This window comes from Oncorhynchus mykiss, chromosome 7 (assembly GCF_013265735.2).
Source record: "Oncorhynchus mykiss isolate Arlee chromosome 7, USDA_OmykA_1.1, whole genome shotgun sequence".
Taxonomy (NCBI): domain Eukaryota; kingdom Metazoa; phylum Chordata; class Actinopteri; order Salmoniformes; family Salmonidae; genus Oncorhynchus; species Oncorhynchus mykiss.
The window spans coordinates 8,079,402-8,100,764 of NC_048571.1; the positions used below are offsets into that span (position 1 = coordinate 8,079,402).

Consider the following 21,363-nt stretch of genomic DNA (forward strand, 5'->3'; position numbering starts at 1 on the left):
TATGGCTTCCTCTGTCGACCTCTAATCTGTATAGTGGAAAGTCAGCGCTACAGCATGATTGAAATGTAAAGGCAATGTCCCTCGTTAGCGGAGACTGCATTCACGGTGATATCGGCTCAAACGGAAATCACAAATTGAAAATGTAGAGTTTCCATCAACCTCACGCGCAATGTAGACATCAAAGAACATAAAGTAGACCTTTCATTATGTGTTACTAAATTCATAAAAAATATTTGCTGCCATTGTAGTACGGTTGTTAAACCTGTTCAATCTAGGGGTAATTTATTTTTTTATTTTTTTTAAATAACGTTCCCAAAGTAAACGGGCTATTTTTCAGGACTAGAAAATAGAATATGCATATAATTGACAGCTTAGGACAGAAAACACTCTAAAGTTTCCAAAACTGTAAAGATATTGTCTGTGAGTATAACAGAACTGATATTGCAGGCAAAATAATGAGGAAAAATCCAATCAGGAACGCAGCGGTTTCTAAATAAGAGTCCCTTCCTATGCTTCTCTATTGAGCAGTGAATGGGATATCAACGAGATTCCTTTTTCTATGGCTTCCTTAATATGTGTCTAGTATCACAAGACAGAGTTTCAGGCTTTTATTTTGAAAAATGAGTCTGAGCGACAACATTGCGTCAGTGTCCACCTGATGGCTCTTTGTGTATTTCTCGCGCAAAAGACAGAGGTAGCTATTTTTCCACCAGGTCTTACTGAAAAAAGCTCTGTCCCGGTTTATATATTATCATAGATATTTGAAAAACACCTTGAGGATTGATTATAAACAACGTTTGCCATGTTTCTGTAGATATTATGGAGCTAATTTGGAATATTTTTCGGTGTTGTCGTGACTGCAATTTCAGGTCGTTTTCTCAGCCAAACGTGAAGAACTAACAGAGCTATTTTTGGCTACAAAAATACTTTTTCTGGAAAAAAGGAACATTTGCTATCTAACTGGGAGTCTCGTGAGTGAAAACATCCGAAGCTCAAAGGTAAATGATTGAATTGGATTGCTTTTCTGATTTTCGTTACCAGATTGCCTGCTGCTAGCTAGGCATAATGCTATGCTAGGCTATCGATAAACTTACACAAATGCTTGTCTTTGGCTGTAAAGCATATTTTCAAAATCTGAGATGACAGGGTGATTAACAAAAGGCTAAGCTGTGTTTGAATATATTTCACTTGTGATTTCGTGAATATGAATATTTCTAGTAAGATGTTTTTTTTTGTCTGTTGCGTTATGCTACTTAGTGTCAGTTGATGACAATTCTTCCGGATCCGGGATGGGTAGTTACAAGAGGTGTTTAATACGAGAGGTGTTTAATACGAGAGGTGTTTAATACGAGAGGTGTTTAATACGAGAGGTCTTCGGACTTAGCATTTTTGTATTATTTTCTTTGAAAGAACAACTAGTGGGTTTTGAGTGCTTATCCCCTATTTGGCAAGTTGGTCTGTCTGCTCCTCAGTCAGAGAGATATTCTGAGAGCAGGTTCGTGTCTCTTTCCTGTCTATATAAAAACTGTATAACACAGGTGTTTTTGGAAAACTGGTTCATTTATCCTAAAGTCAATAGCGAATGTGGCTCTGTATATGTTTATTTTGCAGGTTAATGTATTGAAAACCTATTTCAGCAAGTTAACCAAGTTTTTGCTGGTTTAGCTAGCCATGTTAATGACTAGCTAACTAGCACCGTTGGTCACTGCACTACAATGTCACGCTAGCTATTGCCAGCAGGTGACATATTGAGTGAACGTTTATTTTCTTACTACCTTTTAAATGTTTATGGATTAATATCACTTCCCATTGAGGACATGTGCCATTACTGTTGCTCCTATCTAAAAGATATCTTGTGTATTTTTGTTATTTTCTAAACACAACGCATGTATACTATACGATCACTTTGTGGATTGAGTCTGAGAGAGATATTCTGAGAGCAGTGAATGTGTGGCTGTGACATCCTGTCAATGCCTGTCATCACTGTTTTGATATCTTTTACTGCAGATAAAAACCAAGTCACCCTGAAGTGCGGGTGTCCGTGTGCCTTTCTTCTGGGGGGGCTATGTGAAGTTGGTTACACGATCTGTAAAGCTTCAGCGATTCAGATTGAATAGAACCATACGTGTTCTGCTAATTTTGATGGAGCTGTTATTCAGAACACCTAAAACAACATTCCTGCTTGACTAATAAAATTATAGTAGAATATGGTGAGTGATTCTACTAGTGTTGGAGATTTTAAAAACAGAAACGGGGAATAATCCTGTAAGACAAAGTTATGCTTGTTATAAGAAGTGGCCAAATGGCAATATTTTTTTGAGAAAGGGTATTGCCCAGATTAGAACCTGTGACCTTCTGGTTTATATCCCAGTGCCTAGTCTACTGTGTCACTAGGGAGGAGGGTATTGCCCAGATTAGAACCTGTGACCTTCTGGTTTATATCCCAGTGCTTAGTCTACTGTGTCACTAGGGAGGAGGGTATTTCCCAGATTAGAACCTGTGACCTTCTGGTTTATATCCCAGTGCCTAGTCTACTGTGTCACTAGGGAGGAGGGTATTGCCCAGATTAGAACCTGTGACCTTCTGGTTTATATCCCAGTGCCTAGTCTACTGTGTCACTAGGGAGGAGGGTATTGCCCAGATTAGAACCTGTGACCTTCTGGTTTATATCCCAGTGCCTAGTCTACTGTGTCACTAGGGAGGAGGGTATTGCCCAGATTAGAACCTGTGACCTTCTGGTTTATATCCCAGTGCCTAGTCTACTGTATCACTAGGGAGGAGGGTATTGCCCAGATTAGAACCTGTGACCTTCTGGTTTATATCCAAGTGCCTAGTCTACTGTGTCACTAGGGAGGGAAGCACCAGAATTGTTTTGTCACATATTTAAAGCTTTTTGTTCAGTCACTCACATAAATGTGATTATTTAAGAATGTTGGGTATAGTTGCAACTTGGATTCGAACTGGCCACTTAACATGTCGCAGCCCTCGCGTAATGCGTGTACCACCCTTAAGTATACTTTTTCCAAACATGGAGAGCAATCAGGAGGGCTGGAGAGGGAAAATACAGGAAGTGCTTACCTCCCATGAGTCCCAGGAAGCCGCCTTCCGTGAGGCAATAAGAGATGAGAGACCAGATGAGATTAGAAAAAGCTGTGAAACCATGGCAACTGTCAACTAGGAACTACACTAGGGAAGAACTTTATATAAAGGATTCAGCTAAACACCTTTTAACCACCAGACTAGGGTGGAATTTTTTCCTGTTATTTTACAAATGTTTAATAAATCACTTTCAGAGATGCAGAGAATGAAGTTGGACTACTTCTAAGTAACTTTGGCTGACTCCTATGTCATCTCCTACATGTGACCTTCCATTATAGAGTTTTGCTTTGGTGTGGATTGAGGATTATACATTCATATCAATTGTGTTACCCCATTGTATTCAGCTTTACTGATTTCTGTTGTGGATTGTGTTTCTGTACACAAAAGGATAGTCTACAGAACTATGAGCAAACCAGCCTATGTATTGAATACATGGAATAGATTGTGATATCATGAATTAATCATGCACACAATGCTTAATTTAATTTATCAGGAATCAAATTAGTTTGAAATTGTAATTACCCATAATTCTGCACCTTTGATCATGATTTAGTGACTGCAAATAACACACACACACACACACACACACATATATATATAGATCTACTGGGATTTTTAAAAGACAGACTAACTTTGTTTTGTCTTCTTGGACTCAAGAGAAAAGTATAGTTGTGTTATTTTGACAGGCAGTTGTTCTTTTGTTTTTAGGAATGTTTTTGTTTTAAAAAGACAACTACATTTGGAAAAATTTACTGTTTTGCAAAAGTTCTGTTGCTTGTTGACTGTTTTGAAAATCAACATTGTTCCAAAAAATGCTTGTAGGCGATTGAGAGAAACGGTGATACTAAAGACAGTTGCTCCCTGATTAAATAGTACAAGAGTACACTCTGCTGGACAGAAATGCTTACAGCACCTGGTGTTCCCAGGCAGTGTACCATCCAAGTACTAACCAGGCCCGACCCTCCGAGACCCGGCGTAAGCCAATGACTGTATTGTGTGTATGTATATATATGCTGTAAGCGAAGGAATAACCCTTGGTACCCTATATCAAGTTTGTCACTTGAAAAAGTGCAGTGTGAAATCATAGAATCAATGGGATAAACAGACAGTTACTTTAACACAGGCAGATGAGTTACAAACCTTGTATACATTTCAACCGCATATTTGAGTCTTATGAAAATAGCAGTACTATCTATCAAATAATGACTTCAGACAACGTTACCGGTATGCGAGGCGGGCCATATTACCAGTACATGACTTTAGCACATTTAATAGTTTACACTGTATATTCATTCATTCTCGTATACATTTCCAATCATAACAATTGTTTGTTTTAACTACTTCGCTATGTGTATATTTTTGATAATGTGTATAGCACTGAGCTTGCAAGTAAGCATTTCACTGTACCGTTTACACCCTGTTTCCCGTGCGCGTGACAAATAAACTTTGATTAGAAGACCGACTTGACCAGCACTATCTAGCAATCATTGAGGTGAACTTTCAATATACATCATGATCCTAACAAATTAAAACTAATCAACTCTGTTGTCTCTGCCTGATTTATCTTTACAGTGACGTGGTGGACCGTTCCTGGAGGTACTGCAATACCAGGTCGGTGCGTGGAGTGGACGGAGCGAGCCCCTATTCCATCTCCCTGTTCCAAAAATCAATTTAATATATGGTCCCCAGATAGGGGACATATCAGATATTAAACTGATAAGAACATATATATATATATATATATTTTTTTTTTTTTAATTTTCATTTCACATTCAATTACAATTACAAATTCAGTGCACATGCATAACATGGATTCATAAAAACAGTATCAAAAAGTACCGTAACAATATAAAAATATCAAAACTCCTCAAAAACAGTGTTGTTCTGCAGAACCTGACCAGTATTACAGGTCTACATTTAAGATTAACGTGCCTTTAACAAGCTCCAAAAACAATAAACAATTCTATAAATAAAAACGCACACGTATGCCAAAGTGAACTCTGAATAACCCTCTGTGTGTATCCAATATGTACAAGGGCTTAGCCTACATTTACATTTTACTTATGGAATACAACTATATATGGATATATATATATGCAATGATGGAAATCCCTTTCCATCTCTGTTTAACTGATACGATGCCCCACTTATCTATTTCGAATTGTATTCTTTTCCAAACTTCCTGTTTTATAAATTGAACCAATTGAACGCATCTAGCTTGAGAGGAATATGAGGGAAATCCCTTCCACCAGCCTCTATAGGCTGGTACATCCGATCTCTACGGATGTACTCATATCCCCCCCAAAATAAATTAAACAGTACCCGTATGAAAGTTTTTCTTAAGTGACACCGGCATGGGAAACACATAGGCAAGGTGAAGTAATGAAGGCAGAATGTCCGCCTTCAGCACTAACACCTTCCCACTAAAAGATAGTCGCCTGACTTTCCACAGTCCCAATCTTTTATTAAGCGATAATAGTTTTTCTTTCCAATTAAACATGTCATCTTTAATTTCATTTCCGAAAGATATGCCGAGCACTACCATTGGTCCTGTGCACACAGTCAAACCACATAACTGGTCCGTTCTCCTTTTCCACTGTCCCAAATATTTTATTTCTGTTTTATTCTTGTTTATCTTCGACCCAGACGCAACAGAGAATTCATCAATGACTTTGATAGACTCTTTCAAGCTCAGGTCGTCTCGTAAATATAAAACTGTGTCGTCCGCATGTTGCAATATTTTTAGCATATCCCCTCCAGGTAAAATGATGCCTTTTGATGTTATAATTTTTCCTAATTGCGCATGCGAAAGGTTCAATATATAAAACATACAATAGAGCAGATAGAGGGTCACCCTGTCTGACACCTCGTAATTGCTTGATAACATTTCCAATATTCCCATTAATATTTACCCTGCTACCCACATTACTATACAGAATTTTTACCCATTTCATAAAATTATTTCCAAAACCAAATTTTTCCATAATTCTAAACAAAAACTCATGGTTTACCATGTCAAAGGCTTTTTCCTGGTCCAAATTCACAATAATAGCTGGCAGGTGCCTTTCCTCTAAATAGGCTTGAACGTCTCTGTGCAAATGCAAGTTCCAGGTTAATCTTCTCCCCACCACACCACATGTTTGGTCTAAACCAACAACATATGCCATGGCAGAAGATAGGTGATTAGTTACGGCTTTGCTTAATAATTTACAGTCAACACACAACATTGTTAAAGGTCTCCAATTTGCCACGCGGAGGACACACAGAGTTCACGCGGAACAAACAGATAATCTATTCGGCTCCTCGAGCCCCTGCTGTTTAGAATGCACCTCTCCGAAACTCCACCTCAACTCTCCCTGAACCCATTCCCGCGCAAACCTCTCCACGTCATTTTGATCTTTTAAATGTACTTCTTGTAAAAAACACACAGAGAAGCGAACGGAGGACAAATGGGAAAAAACAGTCGCCCTTTTATCTGGGTTCCTAAGCCCTCTAACATTGATGCTAGCTAGGTTAATGATAGACGACATGAGGTAAAGAGGGAAAAAGACAACTATCTAAATAGGACATTATTTTCCAAACTCACTTTAAGTACATTAACTCATTAGGCGGCCTGTCTGGGAAACGATGGTCTCCAGTCGGAGGACTGTCCACCAAGATAGGGGTCGGGAAAACACTGTCCTCCTCCTCATGCTCCCCTCCATCTGCGTGGGTGCTGGAACCCCACTGGGTGCCAGACCGCTGCTCTCGATGGAGGCCGCGCCTGACAGGGATAGCAGAGTCTCCTCTGCGCTGCCCAGGTTTCCCTCGCTTTTCTCCTCAGACTTCCCGCTTTCAAAACAACTGAAGCGATTCCCCCCCAAATCGGACTTCTCCGTCGCCTCCATGCGGATGAGTGGGGAAACAGGGCTCATCTGCTTCCTTTTCACCGAGCACTTTCTCCTCTCTCACCGTTGTCCAGCTCTCGGTAGCCGAGGGCGCGGTGGGCTCTCCCTTCTCCTCCTCCACTTGCTTGTTCCAACTGCTGTCCGCTTCTCCTCTCTCCTCGTGAGATGATGGCGTCTCACTCCCGCTCTCCTCTGACTCGCAGTTCTCTCTCCATCACTAGCTCATCCACAACCTCCTCAATAGCGCTTAGTTCCATGCCTTCTCCCTCATCTGGTCTTTTCCCGCTCACCGCTCTGGCGTAAGAGGGGACTGCCTTCGGGCAGTGACGGAACAGGTGGTCCTCTGAGTTGCACAAACTGCAGCGCTTTGGCACGGTGCAATCCCTCATTGTATGTCCAATAGTCCCACAGTTTCTGCACCTTGTCTGTGTGCAGGCATCCGCGAGGTGCCCATACGTGCTACACTTCCTACAGAAACGAGGCTGTCCAGCATACATGAGGTAGCCCCTGTCTACACCGATGGAAAAAGAAGCAGGAGGATGGCGGTATCCATCATGGCCGCTCTCGTCCTCCTTTAGCAGCACATGAAACTACCTCTTCCCTGTCCAGATGCCTAGATGTCCAGATGCCTTAATGTCTCTCACTCCTGGCAAGATGGTCACATACCGGCTGAGGTAGCACACTAAAGTTAATTCAGTGACCCAGGGGTTGAACATATGCACCGTTAGCACCCTCCTATTGTGCCTGCACATGGACTCAACTTTAAAATCCACGAGGGCGGGTGTTGTCGCGTTCGCACGGAAGAGCCCGCTTACTTCCTCCAGCCGGGTGATGGTGTAGAAAGACACATCGTAGAACTTCTCGGGTGTGTTCTGTTGCAGGCAGTGCACATCGTCTGCTGTCAGGCGTAGAGGTCCAAACAGAACTTCCTTTCCAAAACGAACTCTCCATCAAATTTTCCTTTCCTGTCCAATTAAAACGAAGCGTATTCTTCAGTCCAGCAGCCGCTGACTGTGACGTGGCCGCCGCCGACGTCGCACCACCTTGAGGATCCCGCGCGAAATGCACTCGATCTTGATCTTAGCCAAAAGGCCGAGAAGCGATACCCACAATGCTTTCGAAAGGCGCCATTCTCGCACACGTCAAATTCGATTACACCAAAATGAGCTCTGTAAACTTTCCGCCAAATATCAAAGATTGTGATTTTTTTATTAACAATTTGGAGAACATAATATTGACATAACATTTGATCTTGTATCAAATATCTCTGGTATCATTGCTGCCACAGCAGAACTGAAGCAATTGTTCACTTAATGGCCCCAGAGTTCCACCGACTGATCAAGATCAAATGTTATGATGGCCATGGAGGAGCAAAGTGAAAATGACATGGCTTGAGAACGCCTCTTGGAACCTGTGGCCAGACAGGGGAAGACTGGGTGAAAGCATGAGGAGGTGTTTTAGGGCCTTCATTTTTGTGGAACCCAGCAGAAAAGTATCCTCAAGGCATAGAGTCAGGTGAAGAGAGAGTGGGAATTGTCATATTATCAAACTTTTCTTTTTCTTTGCATATATAATTATGCATAGCTCAACACAGTGTTTGTTATGTTTTGTTTCTTTTTGCTTGTCAAGTCTTATGCTATAACGCTCTTAGGAACCGGAAGCTAAAATGTCATTCTGTTGTCTGACGAGAGATGTAAATAAGAGTGTGCAGTGTGATTATAGAACAGAGGCCATAAGTCTTGGATTTGTAAACATAAATCAACTGTGAATGTTAAATCCTGTCATTGTTTGTTCATTAAGTCATTTCCAAGTTTATATAAATGTTGAACAGTATGAAGGTAATGTTCAAAAGGGGGAACTGATGGGTTCTGACTTCTAAACTTGAAATATTGTTAATCATCAGGTATCCTATGGAAATGAGAAGGGCCACAGTCTGGTTTCTACACCAGAAGCTAATGGGCATCTGTAGGAGAAATGTATATGGTGGAGTCAATTAAGGTTGGATATGAGCCAGGGACTTGGGATATGAGCCAGGGATTCCAACCTGATGCTCCCTGAGCCTGATGAGACATATATTAAATGATTTTGCTGTTATCCAATAGGCTACATACATATTACGACTTTTCAGGCTACAGAAAAGGTACATTGTCAGCAAGGCTCATCAATTAAATGTAGACCCAATCAATGGCAATTGATGAACTTCATTAGGCAAACTTTTTGGTGTTTTGTAACAGATGTCTATTTACATTCATCAAATGGCACTAGTTTGCTATGTTGTTGACTTAGGCCTCTCTTTATGTAGTTTTGTCCTATATTTTTAATCCCAGCCCCCGCAGGAGGCCTTTTGGTAGGCCGTAATTGTGATTAACCGAGAATAAATATGTTGTTTTCTCTGGGGTATTTCCCGCCAGGAAACCGGAAGTGACATTCCAAAGCATATAAATATCTGGATTTGATTAGAGCTTTGATCAGCATGAACATTCAGACCTGATGCTACCTGAGCCTGATGAGACATTAATACATTTAATGAGCCCTACATTAACCACATTTAATGAAGCCCTACATTGACCACATTTAAAGAGACATATTAAATAAATTTAATGAGCCCTACATTGACCACATTTAATGAGCCCTACATTGACCACATTTAATGAGCCCTACATTGACCACATTTAATGAGCCCTACATTGACCACATTTAATGAGCCCTACATTGACCACATTTAATGAGCCCTACATTAACCACATTTAATGAGCCCTACATTAACCACATTTAATGAAGCCCTACATTAACCACATTTAATGAGCCCTACATTAACCACATTTAATGAGCCCTACATTAACCACATTTAATGAGCCCTACATTAACCACATTTAATGATCCCTACATTAACCACATTTAATGAGCCCAAGTCCAGAAAAAAGCCCAAATGATTGTGCTGTTATCCAATAGACCACATATGATATAGGCACAGAAAAACATAAAAGGGCATAGATGAAGCTAGCTATATGCTCTCTTGGGTAAATAAATGAAACTAGCCAGTAAGTTCATCTGTTTAAGTGTGAACTCTGTTTGTATGCCATATTAACCACTCTCCATTTGTGAACTGTGTACTTGTGTCTTAGGACCTTATCAGGGTTTTGTGTATAATCTGATAGCATCTAATAGAGCATCAATCTGCCTTTGGTTCAACTGGAACAAATGTTGATGAATAAGTTCAGTGGCCTGACTGTTGGTAATGCTGCAATAATGGAGAGTATTCCATCTCGGTGGTTGGACTGAAGAGACACACTGTCTGTCCCCAGTCTGTCAGTGTGTCTGTCTTGTCCGTGTCCGTCTGTCCCCAGTCTGTCAGTCTTACTGTCATGTGAGGAAAGCTGTCAATTCGTCCCTTGCATGCATTGAGTGAATCCATGCATAGCATGCAAAGACTGTGCACTGAACGAGGGGAAGAGTTCAAACCACCAGGACTGTCTGACTGACCCCTGAACCTGGTGACCTTGCTGCCTGACCAATGGGGAGACACACCAACTTTGGGTACCGGAGAAGTGGCGGCCTGCAATAGTACATCCAGGTCCATATGGAGCAGGTTAATAACCCCTGCTGGGGCCAAACACACACACACACGGAAGATAAGCACTGGGATTAATGGGACATTTTACTGGGAAGGCCCTGGAGATGACTCGTGTGGTGTTACCAGCTGTAATAGTTGCAGAGATATGGATAGGCAGGTGAAAAAGTAGGTGGAGGATGGATGAAGAGGGTGAGGAGAGGATGGATGAAGAGGGTGAGGAGAGGATGGATGAAGAGGGTGAGGAGAGGATGGATGAAGAAAGAAAATAAAGAGCAAGCCGAAAACAAGGGGGTAGAGGAGGTGGGAGACCAGACCATCCCTAGGAAAACAAGGGGGTAGAGGAGGTGGGAGACCAGACCATCCCTAGGAAAACATGGGGGTAGAGGAGGTGGGAGACCAGACCATCCCTAGGAAAACATGGGGGTAGAGGAGGTGGGAGACCAGACCATCCCTAGGAAAACATGGGGGTAGAGGAGGTGGGAGACCAGACCATCCCTAGGAAAACATGGGGGTAGAGGAGGTGGGAGACCAGACCATCCCTAGGAAAACAAGGGGGTAGAGGAGGTGGGAGACCAGACCATCCCTAGGAAAACAAGGGGGTAGAGGAGGTGGGAGACCAGACCATCCCTAGGAAAACATGGGGGTAGAGGAGGTGGGAGACCAGACCATCCCTGGGAAAACAAGGGGGTAGAGGAGGTGGGAGACCAGACCATCCCTAGGAAAACAAGGGGGTAGAGGAGGTGGGAGACCAGACCATCCCTAGGAAAACATGGGGGTAGAGGAGGTGGGAGACCAGACCATCCCTAGGAAAACAAGGGGGTAGAGGAGGTGGGAGACCAGACCATCCCTAGGAAAACAAGGGGGTAGAGGAAATGGGAGACCAGACCATCCCTAGGCTAGAACCTATGAGCCGTCTGAGTTGACACTGAGGGTATGATGTTGATGGAAGCCTGAGGGGACATTATGACATCATCTGACCTGCGGCTGTGACGGAGTGGTTGCCTGTGACGGTGAGGTTGCCTGTGACGGTGCGGTTGTGTTAGCGTCGGGAACCAGGGCTTCACCATCGAACAAGATTATGTCCTGTTGCGTGTCTGGAGCTGGAGTCAACGAGGGTCTGGGGCTGGGGGGCGGGCGTACAGGGGCGGGTCCAGGGGGCGCCGGCCTCGTCTGGAGTGTCCACGGAAGTATGTACACACATGCAACAGTAGTGAGGGAGACACAGCACACAGGTTAGTAAAACACACCAGCACACTAGTAATAGTAGGTTACTGTTACCTGGGCTGGTATCCAATCCAAGGCGTGTCATGGAGCAGCGCTCTGGACAGACGACAATGTGCCTTTTCAAGGCAATTTCCCTGACATTCCTGTTGATTGTGTTTACTGTAAACGCTGCGCATGTTGGCTCACCCTCCATGTTGGCTCAAGCGTAAATTACCTTTAGAAATCAAGTGCAATGCGCTGCTCTACAACGCGCCATGGATTGGATCCAGCCCTAGTCTGTAAGTGGTGTCTATGAGGCTTCCTTCTATGTTAGAAGAGCACATGTCTATCAAACCAATGGAGAGAAACTCTCCATTCAACATGCTCTGGGTTAGTTTCATCTCTCGCTTTGGGAGTTTTCCTGAAGAGGATGTTAGCGACTGTGTGTGCTCGCAATTGTACCGTCCACTCCTTTTTCCACCCTCTTGAATTCAACACCATAAAAATACTCCAGACCTTAAACTCAAGATTTCCCACACACACACACACACTCACACATTTCTGACCCACGCTTCTGAAAATGACACTCGTTCATCAACACACAAACCCCAGTCACTCAAGACAAACACAGAGACAGTCAGACACTTTACAGCCCCTGTATGAGGGAACCTTACCTTGGGTGCAGCGTCTGGGGTAACGCTGTGGTTGGCGGCGGCTGCCTCACTGGGAAAGAAAGAGGAAGGGAGAATTACTGACTGACTCCCATGTCATGCCATGATGAAGATGTCCTGGTTGTGTTCAGTAGAGAGAGAACATTTTACTGTATTTATTTTTCTAGGAAGGAGAAAGTAGAAAATAAATAGGGTAGAGGAGGAGAGAACGAGAGAGGGGGCAGACGAGAGAGAGAATGAGTGAGGGCAGAGGAGGAGAGAGAACGAGAGAGGGGCAGATGAGAGAGAGAACGAGAGAGGGCAGAGGAGGAGAGAGAACGAGAGAGGGCAGAGGAGGAGAGAGAGGGCAGAGGAGGAGAGAGAGGGCAGAGGAGGAGAGAGGGGGCAGACGAGAGAGAGAACGAGAGGGGGCAGAGGAGTAGAGAGAACGAGAGGGGGCAGAGGAGAGAGAGAACGAGAGAGGGCAGAGGAGGAGAGAGAGAACGAGAGAGGGCAGAGGAGGAGAGAGAGAACGAGAGAGGGCAGAGGAGGAGAGAGAGAACGAGAGAGGGCAGAGGAGGAGAGAGAGAACGAGAGAGGGCAGAGGAGGAGAGAGAGAACGAGAGAGGGCAGAGGAGGAGAGAGAGAACGAGAGAGGGCAGAGGAGGAGAGAGAGAACGAGAGAGGGCAGAGGAGGAGAGAGAGAACGAGAGAGGGCAGAGGAGGAGAGAGAGAACGAGAGAGGGCAGAGGAGGAGAGAGAGAACGAGAGAGGGCAGAGGAGGAGAGAGAACGAGAGGGGGAAGAGGAGGAGAGAGAACGAGAGAGGGCAGAGAACGAGAGAGGGAAGAGGAGGAGAGAGAACGAGAGGGGGGGCAGAGGAGGAGAGAGAACGAGAGGGGGGACAATGACCTCAGTTGTGTTGGAGCAAGGTGCGGGTGATTCACTAAGATGATAGTACAACGGGCAAAGATGTAGCAGCGTATCAGTTTCAGTCATCCACAGTGGTGAAGGTCTGACTATCTGGTGGCGGCCGCGCCGATTAGTTTTTTTTAGCACAGACTGTCCCCCTGTATCACCATGGGAAAGCAGAACAGGGTCAACTGGTGTGCGTAAGAGAAAACATTTTGAAACGGGGTGAAATGCGTTGGTACAACCATTGAACTTTTCTGATAAGAACACAGACGTTCGTTATTTTTGTCGCAAAACATTTTGTTACAGTATGCCCTACTGTGTAGTCAACAGTCTGCACCATCCACCAAGACCACAAGATGGGAGCAAGGGGCTGAGAAGTATATTTAATGATCTGTGTGCACAGGCCCATTTTAGCAGGGAGAATGAGCATATGCCAAACAAACCATTCTTTATTAATAATATATAACAAGACTGTGCGTAGTACTTCACAAATACACAGCTCAGAGCAAAAACTATTTGGGGACGTTGCTGCGGCATGAGACACCAACTCACAACACAAGGCTTTCTCAAACGCCATGCTGCGGTCATGCAGAGGAGTGCCTGACCTGAAACACACAGACTCTCAGACTGAGAACTACAGGAACACCCATGAATGTCCAAGCACACAGCAGAACTCCATGCACTACTTGACAGATGACGGTTCACTTGGACAACTAAAGGTACATACATCCTGTTTTGAGTCCTCCAATCCTTTATTCTCTCTCAGTATGGAACTGCAACATGCAGAGATTGACATGCATTCAATTATTTGAATTCCATTTCTTTCTTTTTTTCTGTGAGCACATAGTGCTGCCGAACTGTGTGATGTAGTAGGGAGTTGTAGTTTCCAACAAGCTCTTTATAAACGAGATCATGCTGAACTGTGTGATGTAGTAGGGAGTTGTAGTTTCCAACAAGCTCTTTATAAACCAGATCATGCTGAACTGTGTGATGTAGTAGGGAGTTGTAGTTTCCAACAAGCTCTTTATAAACCAGATCATGCTGAACTGTGTGATGTAGTAGGGAGTTGTAGTTTCCAACAAGCTCTTTATAAACGAGATCATGCTGAACTGTGTGATGTAGTAGGGAGTTGTAGTTTCCAACAAGCTCTTTATAAACCAGATCATGCTGAACTGTGTGATGTAGTAGGGAGTTGTAATTTCCAACAAGCTCTTTATAAACCAGATCATGCTGAACTGTGTGATGTAGTAGGGAGTTGTAGTTTCCAACAAGTCCTTTATTCTCAGTCAGTATCTAACTGCACCATGCAGAAGGACACACACAGGCACATATAAACTGTCATACTGGTCACTCCAAGTCAGGTCCATTACCTCTTCTTGGGTCCAGGCTTCCAGTCTTTACCTGCCTTTCTGTAGGGGGGGGGGGGGGGGGGGTAACGTAATCTGATTACATTCAGTTACTTTTAGATTCATTTCCCCTTAAGAGGCATTAGAAGAAGACAAAAATGTATGTTGCCAATTGAACCACGTCTATTACAGGATAAATCAATGTTAAAGTTTACATAGGTGGTCATATATGGATGTTACAATTTACTTTATGGGTTGGTTAGGTAGGCTTCTTCTAACCCATCGCTTTCTACTACATATAATAATAATAATAATAATAATACGATTTAATTATATCCTTACATCATGAACCAAATTCTATCAGAATTCCAGTCATTCCAATAAATGTTATACCCTTTGATCGGAAAGAATAGGACTTGGAAATATGGAAGCGTAGATCAGCCAAATTGTTTTATCTGAGCACCAAAACTAAAGACTTATTAGCCAACCCTACTCTGTTGTCATGGAGGACTGATTGGGCTCATTGATTTGAGTTGAAAAATAAATGCTGCGCTCATGGAATGGCATGCTTTGATCAATAATAAGTGATATCCGTATCAAATTACACTACACCACTGCTGTCATCCTGACCTCCAAGCGTTTACTCAAGTTGGATCATCTTTGGATGCCGACAGCAGTCACTCCATTGGAAGACATAACTTTGACTGTAGCCTACAAAAACCTATTCCTGCTCTTTCCCCACAATCCATCAAACACATTCGCTGTGTCGTCATGTAATCCGTTACTGCCCAACCCTGTGTATGCATTGCATTGGACCTCATTTCTCTACAATTACCATAAAGTTCCTAAAAGGTGCACCAGACAGAGGTAGATTGTACAGGTACATATAACAGTGGGGCAAAGTAGACAGGTACGCCATAGATGAACACTATCATATGTACAATAGTCCACTGGTAATCGCAACACATTGGTATCATGTCAAGTCTCACTCACTTGGCCAGCCTCTGCTCATCCAGTTTGGTCATGACATCATTCAGGTCCTGGTTCAGCTGCAAACAGAAAGATTGGAGGAAGTCAATTAATCAGTCTAGACATGTATTTATCAATCAGTCCCGTGTACTGACGGTGGGCACCCAGCTCTCCCTCTCACCTTTCCCATGTCTTTGTGGAACCTCTGCTGATATCCAGCCATACTCTGGAATGTGTTAACATAGAAGCCAACACGACTAGAGAGAAGAGTAGAGAGGAGAGAGAGAACGTGTTAACATGGTGGCTGGCAACACTCTGTGTGTGTGTGTGTGTGTGTGTGTCTGTCTGTCTGTCTGTGATGACATGTGGAAGAGAGAACGTGTTAACATGGTGGCTGGCAACACTCTGTGTGTGTGTGTGTGTGTGTCTGACTGTCTGTGATGACATGTGGAAGAGACAACGTGATAACAGTGGTTGTAAGTGGGTGGCTCTTCAGAAAGACAGAGGGAAGGAGATTGTGTCAGCCTGGTAGCATCAGTGAGAGGGTGGAGAATTCTCACCTGTTCCACAGCTGTGGAAGCTCATCCTGCAGATCTACGTTGATCTCCTCAAATACTTTCTGAGCTCTCCCTAACTCCTCCTCTGCCTGGACAGACACCATGACACATCCACAGAGGTTAAACAATGTTAGTATATGCTTGGACAGACACCATGACACATCCACAGAGGTTAAACAATGTTAGTATATGCTTGGACAGACACCATGACACATCCACAGAGGTTAAACAATTCTACAGTACCATGTTTGTTAGTATATGTTACTCAAAAGAAAGCACATTATCTACAATCAAACTAAAGAACGACATGGAATACAGACAGAATGTTAGGGCATGGTGGCATAGAATATAGAATTAGAACTCAGAATGGGTGAATGACAAGTGAGTGTTGAAGGCATGGCGGGGGGGGGTCAGGGCGAAGTGTGACAGGGGTGAGAGGGTGAGTTAGTTAGACATCAGTCACCTGGTTTCTGGTCAGGTTAGTTTGGGCTATTTGATGAGCAGACAGAATCCCCTGGGCCCAACCTGGGGCAGCCTTCTCCACAAGAGACATCGGCTAGCCATGCAGACGGACGAACAGACAGAGCGAGAGAGAAGCAAGACAAATACACTGCTCAAAAAAATAAAGGGAACACTAAAATAACACATCCTAGATCTGAATGAATGAAATATTCTTATTAAATACTTTTTTCTTTACATAGTTGAATGTGCTGACAACAGAATCACGCAAAAATGATCAATGGAAATCAAATTCATCAACCCATGGAGGTCTGGATTTGGAGTCACACTCAAAATTAAAGTGGAAAACCACACTACAGGCTGATCCAACTTTGGTGTAATGTCCTTAAAACAAGTCAAAATGAGGCTCAGTAGTGTGTGTGGCCTCCACGTGCCTGTATGACCTCCCTACAACGCCTGGGCATGCTCCTGATGAGGTAGCGGATGGTCTCCTGAGGGATCTCCTCCCAGACCTGGGCTAAAGCATCCGCCAACTCCTGGACAGTCTGTGGTGCAACAGTTGGTGGATGGAGCGAGACATGATGTCCCAGATGTGCTCAATCGGATTCAGGTCTGGGGAACGGGCGGGCCAGTCCATAGCATCAATGCCTTCCTCTTGACACACTCCAGCCACATGAGGTCTAGCATTGTCTTGCATTAGGAGGAACCCAGGGCCAACCGCACCAGCATATGGTCTCACAAGGGGTCTGAGGATCTTACAGTACCTAATGGCAGTCAGGCTACCTCTGGCGAGAACACTGTGCGGCCCCCCAAAGAAATGCCACCCCACACCATGACTGACCCACCGTCAAACCGGTCATGCTAGAGGTTGTTGCAGGCAGCAGAACGTTCTCCACGGCATCTCCAGACTGTCACGTGCTCAGTGTGAACCTGCTTTCATCTGTGAAGAGCACAGGGCGCTAGTGGCGAATTTGCCAATCTTGGTGTTCTCTGGCAAATGCCAAACGTCCTGCACGGTGTTGGGCTGTAAGCACAACCCCCACCTGTGGACATCGGGCCCTCATACCACCCTCATGGAGTCTGTTTCTGACAGTTTGAGCAGACACATGCACATTTGTGGCCTGCTGGAGGTCATTTTTCAGGGCTCTGGCAGTGCTCCTCCTACTCCTCCTTGCACAAAGGCGGAGGTAGCGGTACTGCTGCTGGGTTGTTGGCCTCCTACGGCCTCCTCCACATCTCCTGATGGACTGGCCTGTCTCCTGGTAGCGCCTCCATGCTCTGGACACTATGCTGACAGACAGAGCAAACCTTCTTGCCACATCTCGCATTGATGTGCCATCCTGGATGAGCTGCACTACCTGAGCCACTTGTGTGGGTTGTAGACTCCGTCTCATGCTACCACTAGAGTGAAAGCACCGCTAGCATTCAAAAGTCACCAAAACATCAGCCAGGAAGCATAGGAACTGAGAAGTGGTCTGTGGTCCCACCTGCAGAACCACTCCTTTATTGGGGGTGTCTTGCTAAATGCCTATAATTTCCACCCGTTGTCTATTCCATTTGCACAACAGCATGTGACATTTATTGTCAATCAGTGTTGCTTCCTAAGTGGACAGTTTGATTTCACAGAAGTGTGATTGACTTGGAGTTACATTGTGTTGTTTAAGTGTTCCCTTTATTTTTTTGAGCAGTGTAGTTTGACAGGCAGGTTAGCAATTCAGACAGGCAGGTTAGCAATTCAGACAGGCATGTTTGAGAGAGTTTTGAAATAGGGCAAGAGTATTTCCATATTGCACATTAACACCCAATCAAACACACACACATGAAAAACAGGTTAATGAGACTTTTTTTCCCCCAGTAGGTTGATTGGTTGCTTATTTCAACTGGTAAAGCCTACGCCCATGGGAGCATGTGCCAAGCATAGCAAAACACGCCTCGCCAAAATTGCAATGCAGAATGTTGCTTACTGACATCAGACATCATAATGTGGGTATTTGCATTAGCTTTGTTAAGGCCTTTATAGTGTCATGACTGAGTCACATTATAGAGCCGACCTGAACTGGCCTGGATATTTTCTCTTTACATTGTTCTGTTCCTTCCAAGAAGGTTCCAGAAACGCTGGTCCTCTGTAGTTGGTAGAGCATGGTGCTTGCAACGCCAGGATAGTGCGTTTGATTCCCGGGACCAACCGTACGTAACAGGTAGGCATCCATGACTAAGTTGCTTTGGATAAAAGCGTCTAATAAATGGCATATATTATTTGTTATTTTAAACGATGGCGGATGCATCCCAGTACTACTGGCTCGACTTGGATTGGCTCAGCAGTGTGATACCGTAATGAACCCAGGAAACGATGCAGCGGGCGGCCATCTTACCTTGGCGATCTTGGCCTGGTCCTGCTTCTTGCCCTTCTGTAGGGAGCCAAAGTGATGCCTCGCACTGTCGTAGTCGGTCATCTTCCTGTCCCGCTTAGCGATGCGTGCCTGGTCAGAGACACCAGACAAACATACCCACATAGTCACTGATAGATAGAAGGCTGCAGCTTCTTGAGAACCAATCAATCAAATGTATGTATTGATGTATCCTCTAACTGGTCTGGGAACTGAGCTCCATTTAAAACCAGGATCGCTGAAACGTTAAAGATTGCACACCAGAAAATGTAAAGGTGATTTCCTATTGAGCAGACATTTGCAGCGTTTACGGTGAATGCAGTCTCCACAAACAGAGGAACATTACCATTACATTTTAATCACGCTGTAACTCTGAACTTCCACCATATGGATTGTATAGAGTATGTGTAGTCTGTTCTGTTAGCCCTCGGTACCAGAAGTGTATGTGTAGTCTGTTCTGTTAGAGCCCTCAGTACCAGTATGTGTAGTCTGTTCTGTTAGAGCCCTCGGTACCGGTATGTGTAGTCTGTTCTGTTAGAGCCCTCGGTACCAGTATGTGTAGTCTGTTCTGTTAGAGCCCTCGGTACCGGTATGTGTAGTCTGTTCTGTTAGAGCCCTCGGTACCAGTATGTGTAGTCTGTTCTGTTAGAGCCCTCAGAACAGAGTATACATACTGGTACCATTTGTTAATGTTGTGAAAAATCTATCAAAATGTTATAAAAACGTTTATATTTATTTATTATGGAGTTTCATTTTTCACAAAATGGCCAAACACACACCCTCACACTGAGCACCTGACTGCAGTGACACATACCTTAATGTCAGGAAACTGGGCCAGATAGTTATCCATGGCGATCATGGAATTGTCCGCAAGCTTGTCGTGGTAATCTGACCACAGGATGTCTGTCTCCTACAATACACACAGCAGAGTCAAACAACACACTCACAAATGCAAACACCCACGCATACACCCACCCCCACCCCAATAACAGCTCCACTAACGGTGCAGTTCAGAGCTAGTCTGAAACTAGTGCCATGTCTTCTAGCTATAGATCTAGTGTAGGCCACAGCTATTCCCACTAGTCCTCATTCATCACCAGTCTACACAGTCATGAATGAGCTACTGAGCTAGCTGGCCTTTACCTCCATGCAATAGTCCATCTCCTTCTCTATCATCTCCTACAGACGGAAGGATGGAGAGATGGAGGGAAAGAGACATGCAGTGAGAGAGAGAGGAGTATGTGTTGCATTGAGAAGAAGTGAATGTGACAGTGATGAAATGGAGGGAGGAAACTAGACACTGGTTCCCTTTTCGATTCTCTTTTTACTCAAACAACCAATAGAATTGATCTGAAGTTCTCATGTTCATTTCTACATTTTCAATTATACTTTTAATTCAACCTCTGAAGTTTTGTACACCTCTTTCGCAGAGGAACAGGTAGTCAGTCATTCATCCTGAATTCCCATAGATCACACACACCAACTGTGCTAGTCTCTCTCACCTCTGCGATGGTATCCACCTCCTCCTTGCCAAACCACTCTGGCTCGTACATATCCGCCAGACAGTCCTGCAGACGCTTGGACGCATCATGCATGGCTGAGGATCACAGAGACAGACAGACAGGCAGACAGACAGACGACAGGCAGACGAGAGGCAGACCAAAAACTGAAATGAAACTGGGCGAATGACAGGAAGAGGTCTGAGTGTATTAATGAGTGTGAACACTACAACTGTGTCACTCCAAAATAGACAAGACAGAAACTGACATATATTACTGTAAAACCTAATAATAAGTCACAGGATACATGCACACACACACATGTAGTGTACAAACACACTCACAGACAGACATGCTTCTTACTTTTAACTGCTGCCAGATAGGCCCTCAAGTCTTTCTGCAGTTTGGTGCCCTCGGCCTGGAAAATACAACAATGGGTTGGACTGGGATTGTGAGCATGATGCCATTTTCACATTACTGAACCAAACTGAGCCAAGCTGTACTGTGCTGCCCTGGTTACACAAACAACAGTTGCTGGAACCATACTGGAAAGGATATTGTGAAAAGACCATCTTAACCAGCCCAATACGGTTCAGGACAGTTATGGATCCGTTTGTGTGTGTGGGCAGGGAGGGGAGGGAACGGAACATTGGGCCACAACAGTTGGTTCACCATCTCAATGAGAGAGGGAGGAGAAAGAGTTGGAAGAGTCTCACCATCTGCTTGTTGAAGTTAGCCACACCCTCCTCGAACGCTGTGTCCCTGGTCTCATCAGCTTTACCCAGCTTCTGAAGGACCTGACAGAAAGACAAAACAACC

General features: G+C 44.2%; 1 protein-coding gene and 1 pseudogene across 10 annotated transcripts in view; both read right to left on the reverse strand.

Moving 5' to 3' along the window:
- LOC110495559 (myc box-dependent-interacting protein 1) overlaps positions 1-21,363 on the reverse strand; it is a 40,430-nt gene that overhangs the window by 4,175 nt on the left and 14,892 nt on the right. For 2 of the 10 annotated variants that reach the window (XM_036982373.1, XM_036982371.1), the window contains exons 2-14: positions 21,261-21,341; positions 20,908-20,962; positions 20,548-20,642; positions 19,860-19,955; positions 19,031-19,138; positions 16,663-16,755; positions 16,203-16,288; positions 15,824-15,899; positions 15,667-15,722; positions 14,698-14,736; positions 12,438-12,486; positions 11,539-11,730; positions 3,079-3,102 (exon numbers count right to left, since the gene is read on the reverse strand). In XM_036982373.1, the coding sequence (XP_036838268.1) occupies positions 3,079-3,102; positions 11,539-11,730; positions 12,438-12,486; positions 14,698-14,736; positions 15,667-15,722; positions 15,824-15,899; positions 16,203-16,288; positions 16,663-16,755; positions 19,031-19,138; positions 19,860-19,955; positions 20,548-20,642; positions 20,908-20,962; positions 21,261-21,341 (1,050 nt within the window). The remainder of the gene's footprint in view (positions 1-3,078; positions 3,103-11,538; positions 11,731-12,437; positions 12,487-14,697; positions 14,737-15,666; positions 15,723-15,823; positions 15,900-16,202; positions 16,289-16,662; positions 16,756-19,030; positions 19,139-19,859; positions 19,956-20,547; positions 20,643-20,907; positions 20,963-21,260; positions 21,342-21,363) is intronic. The other 8 variants (XM_036982376.1, XM_036982372.1, XM_036982374.1 and 5 more) reach the window with 8 other exon arrangements.
- LOC118965399 lies at positions 4,674-4,843 on the reverse strand (annotated as a pseudogene).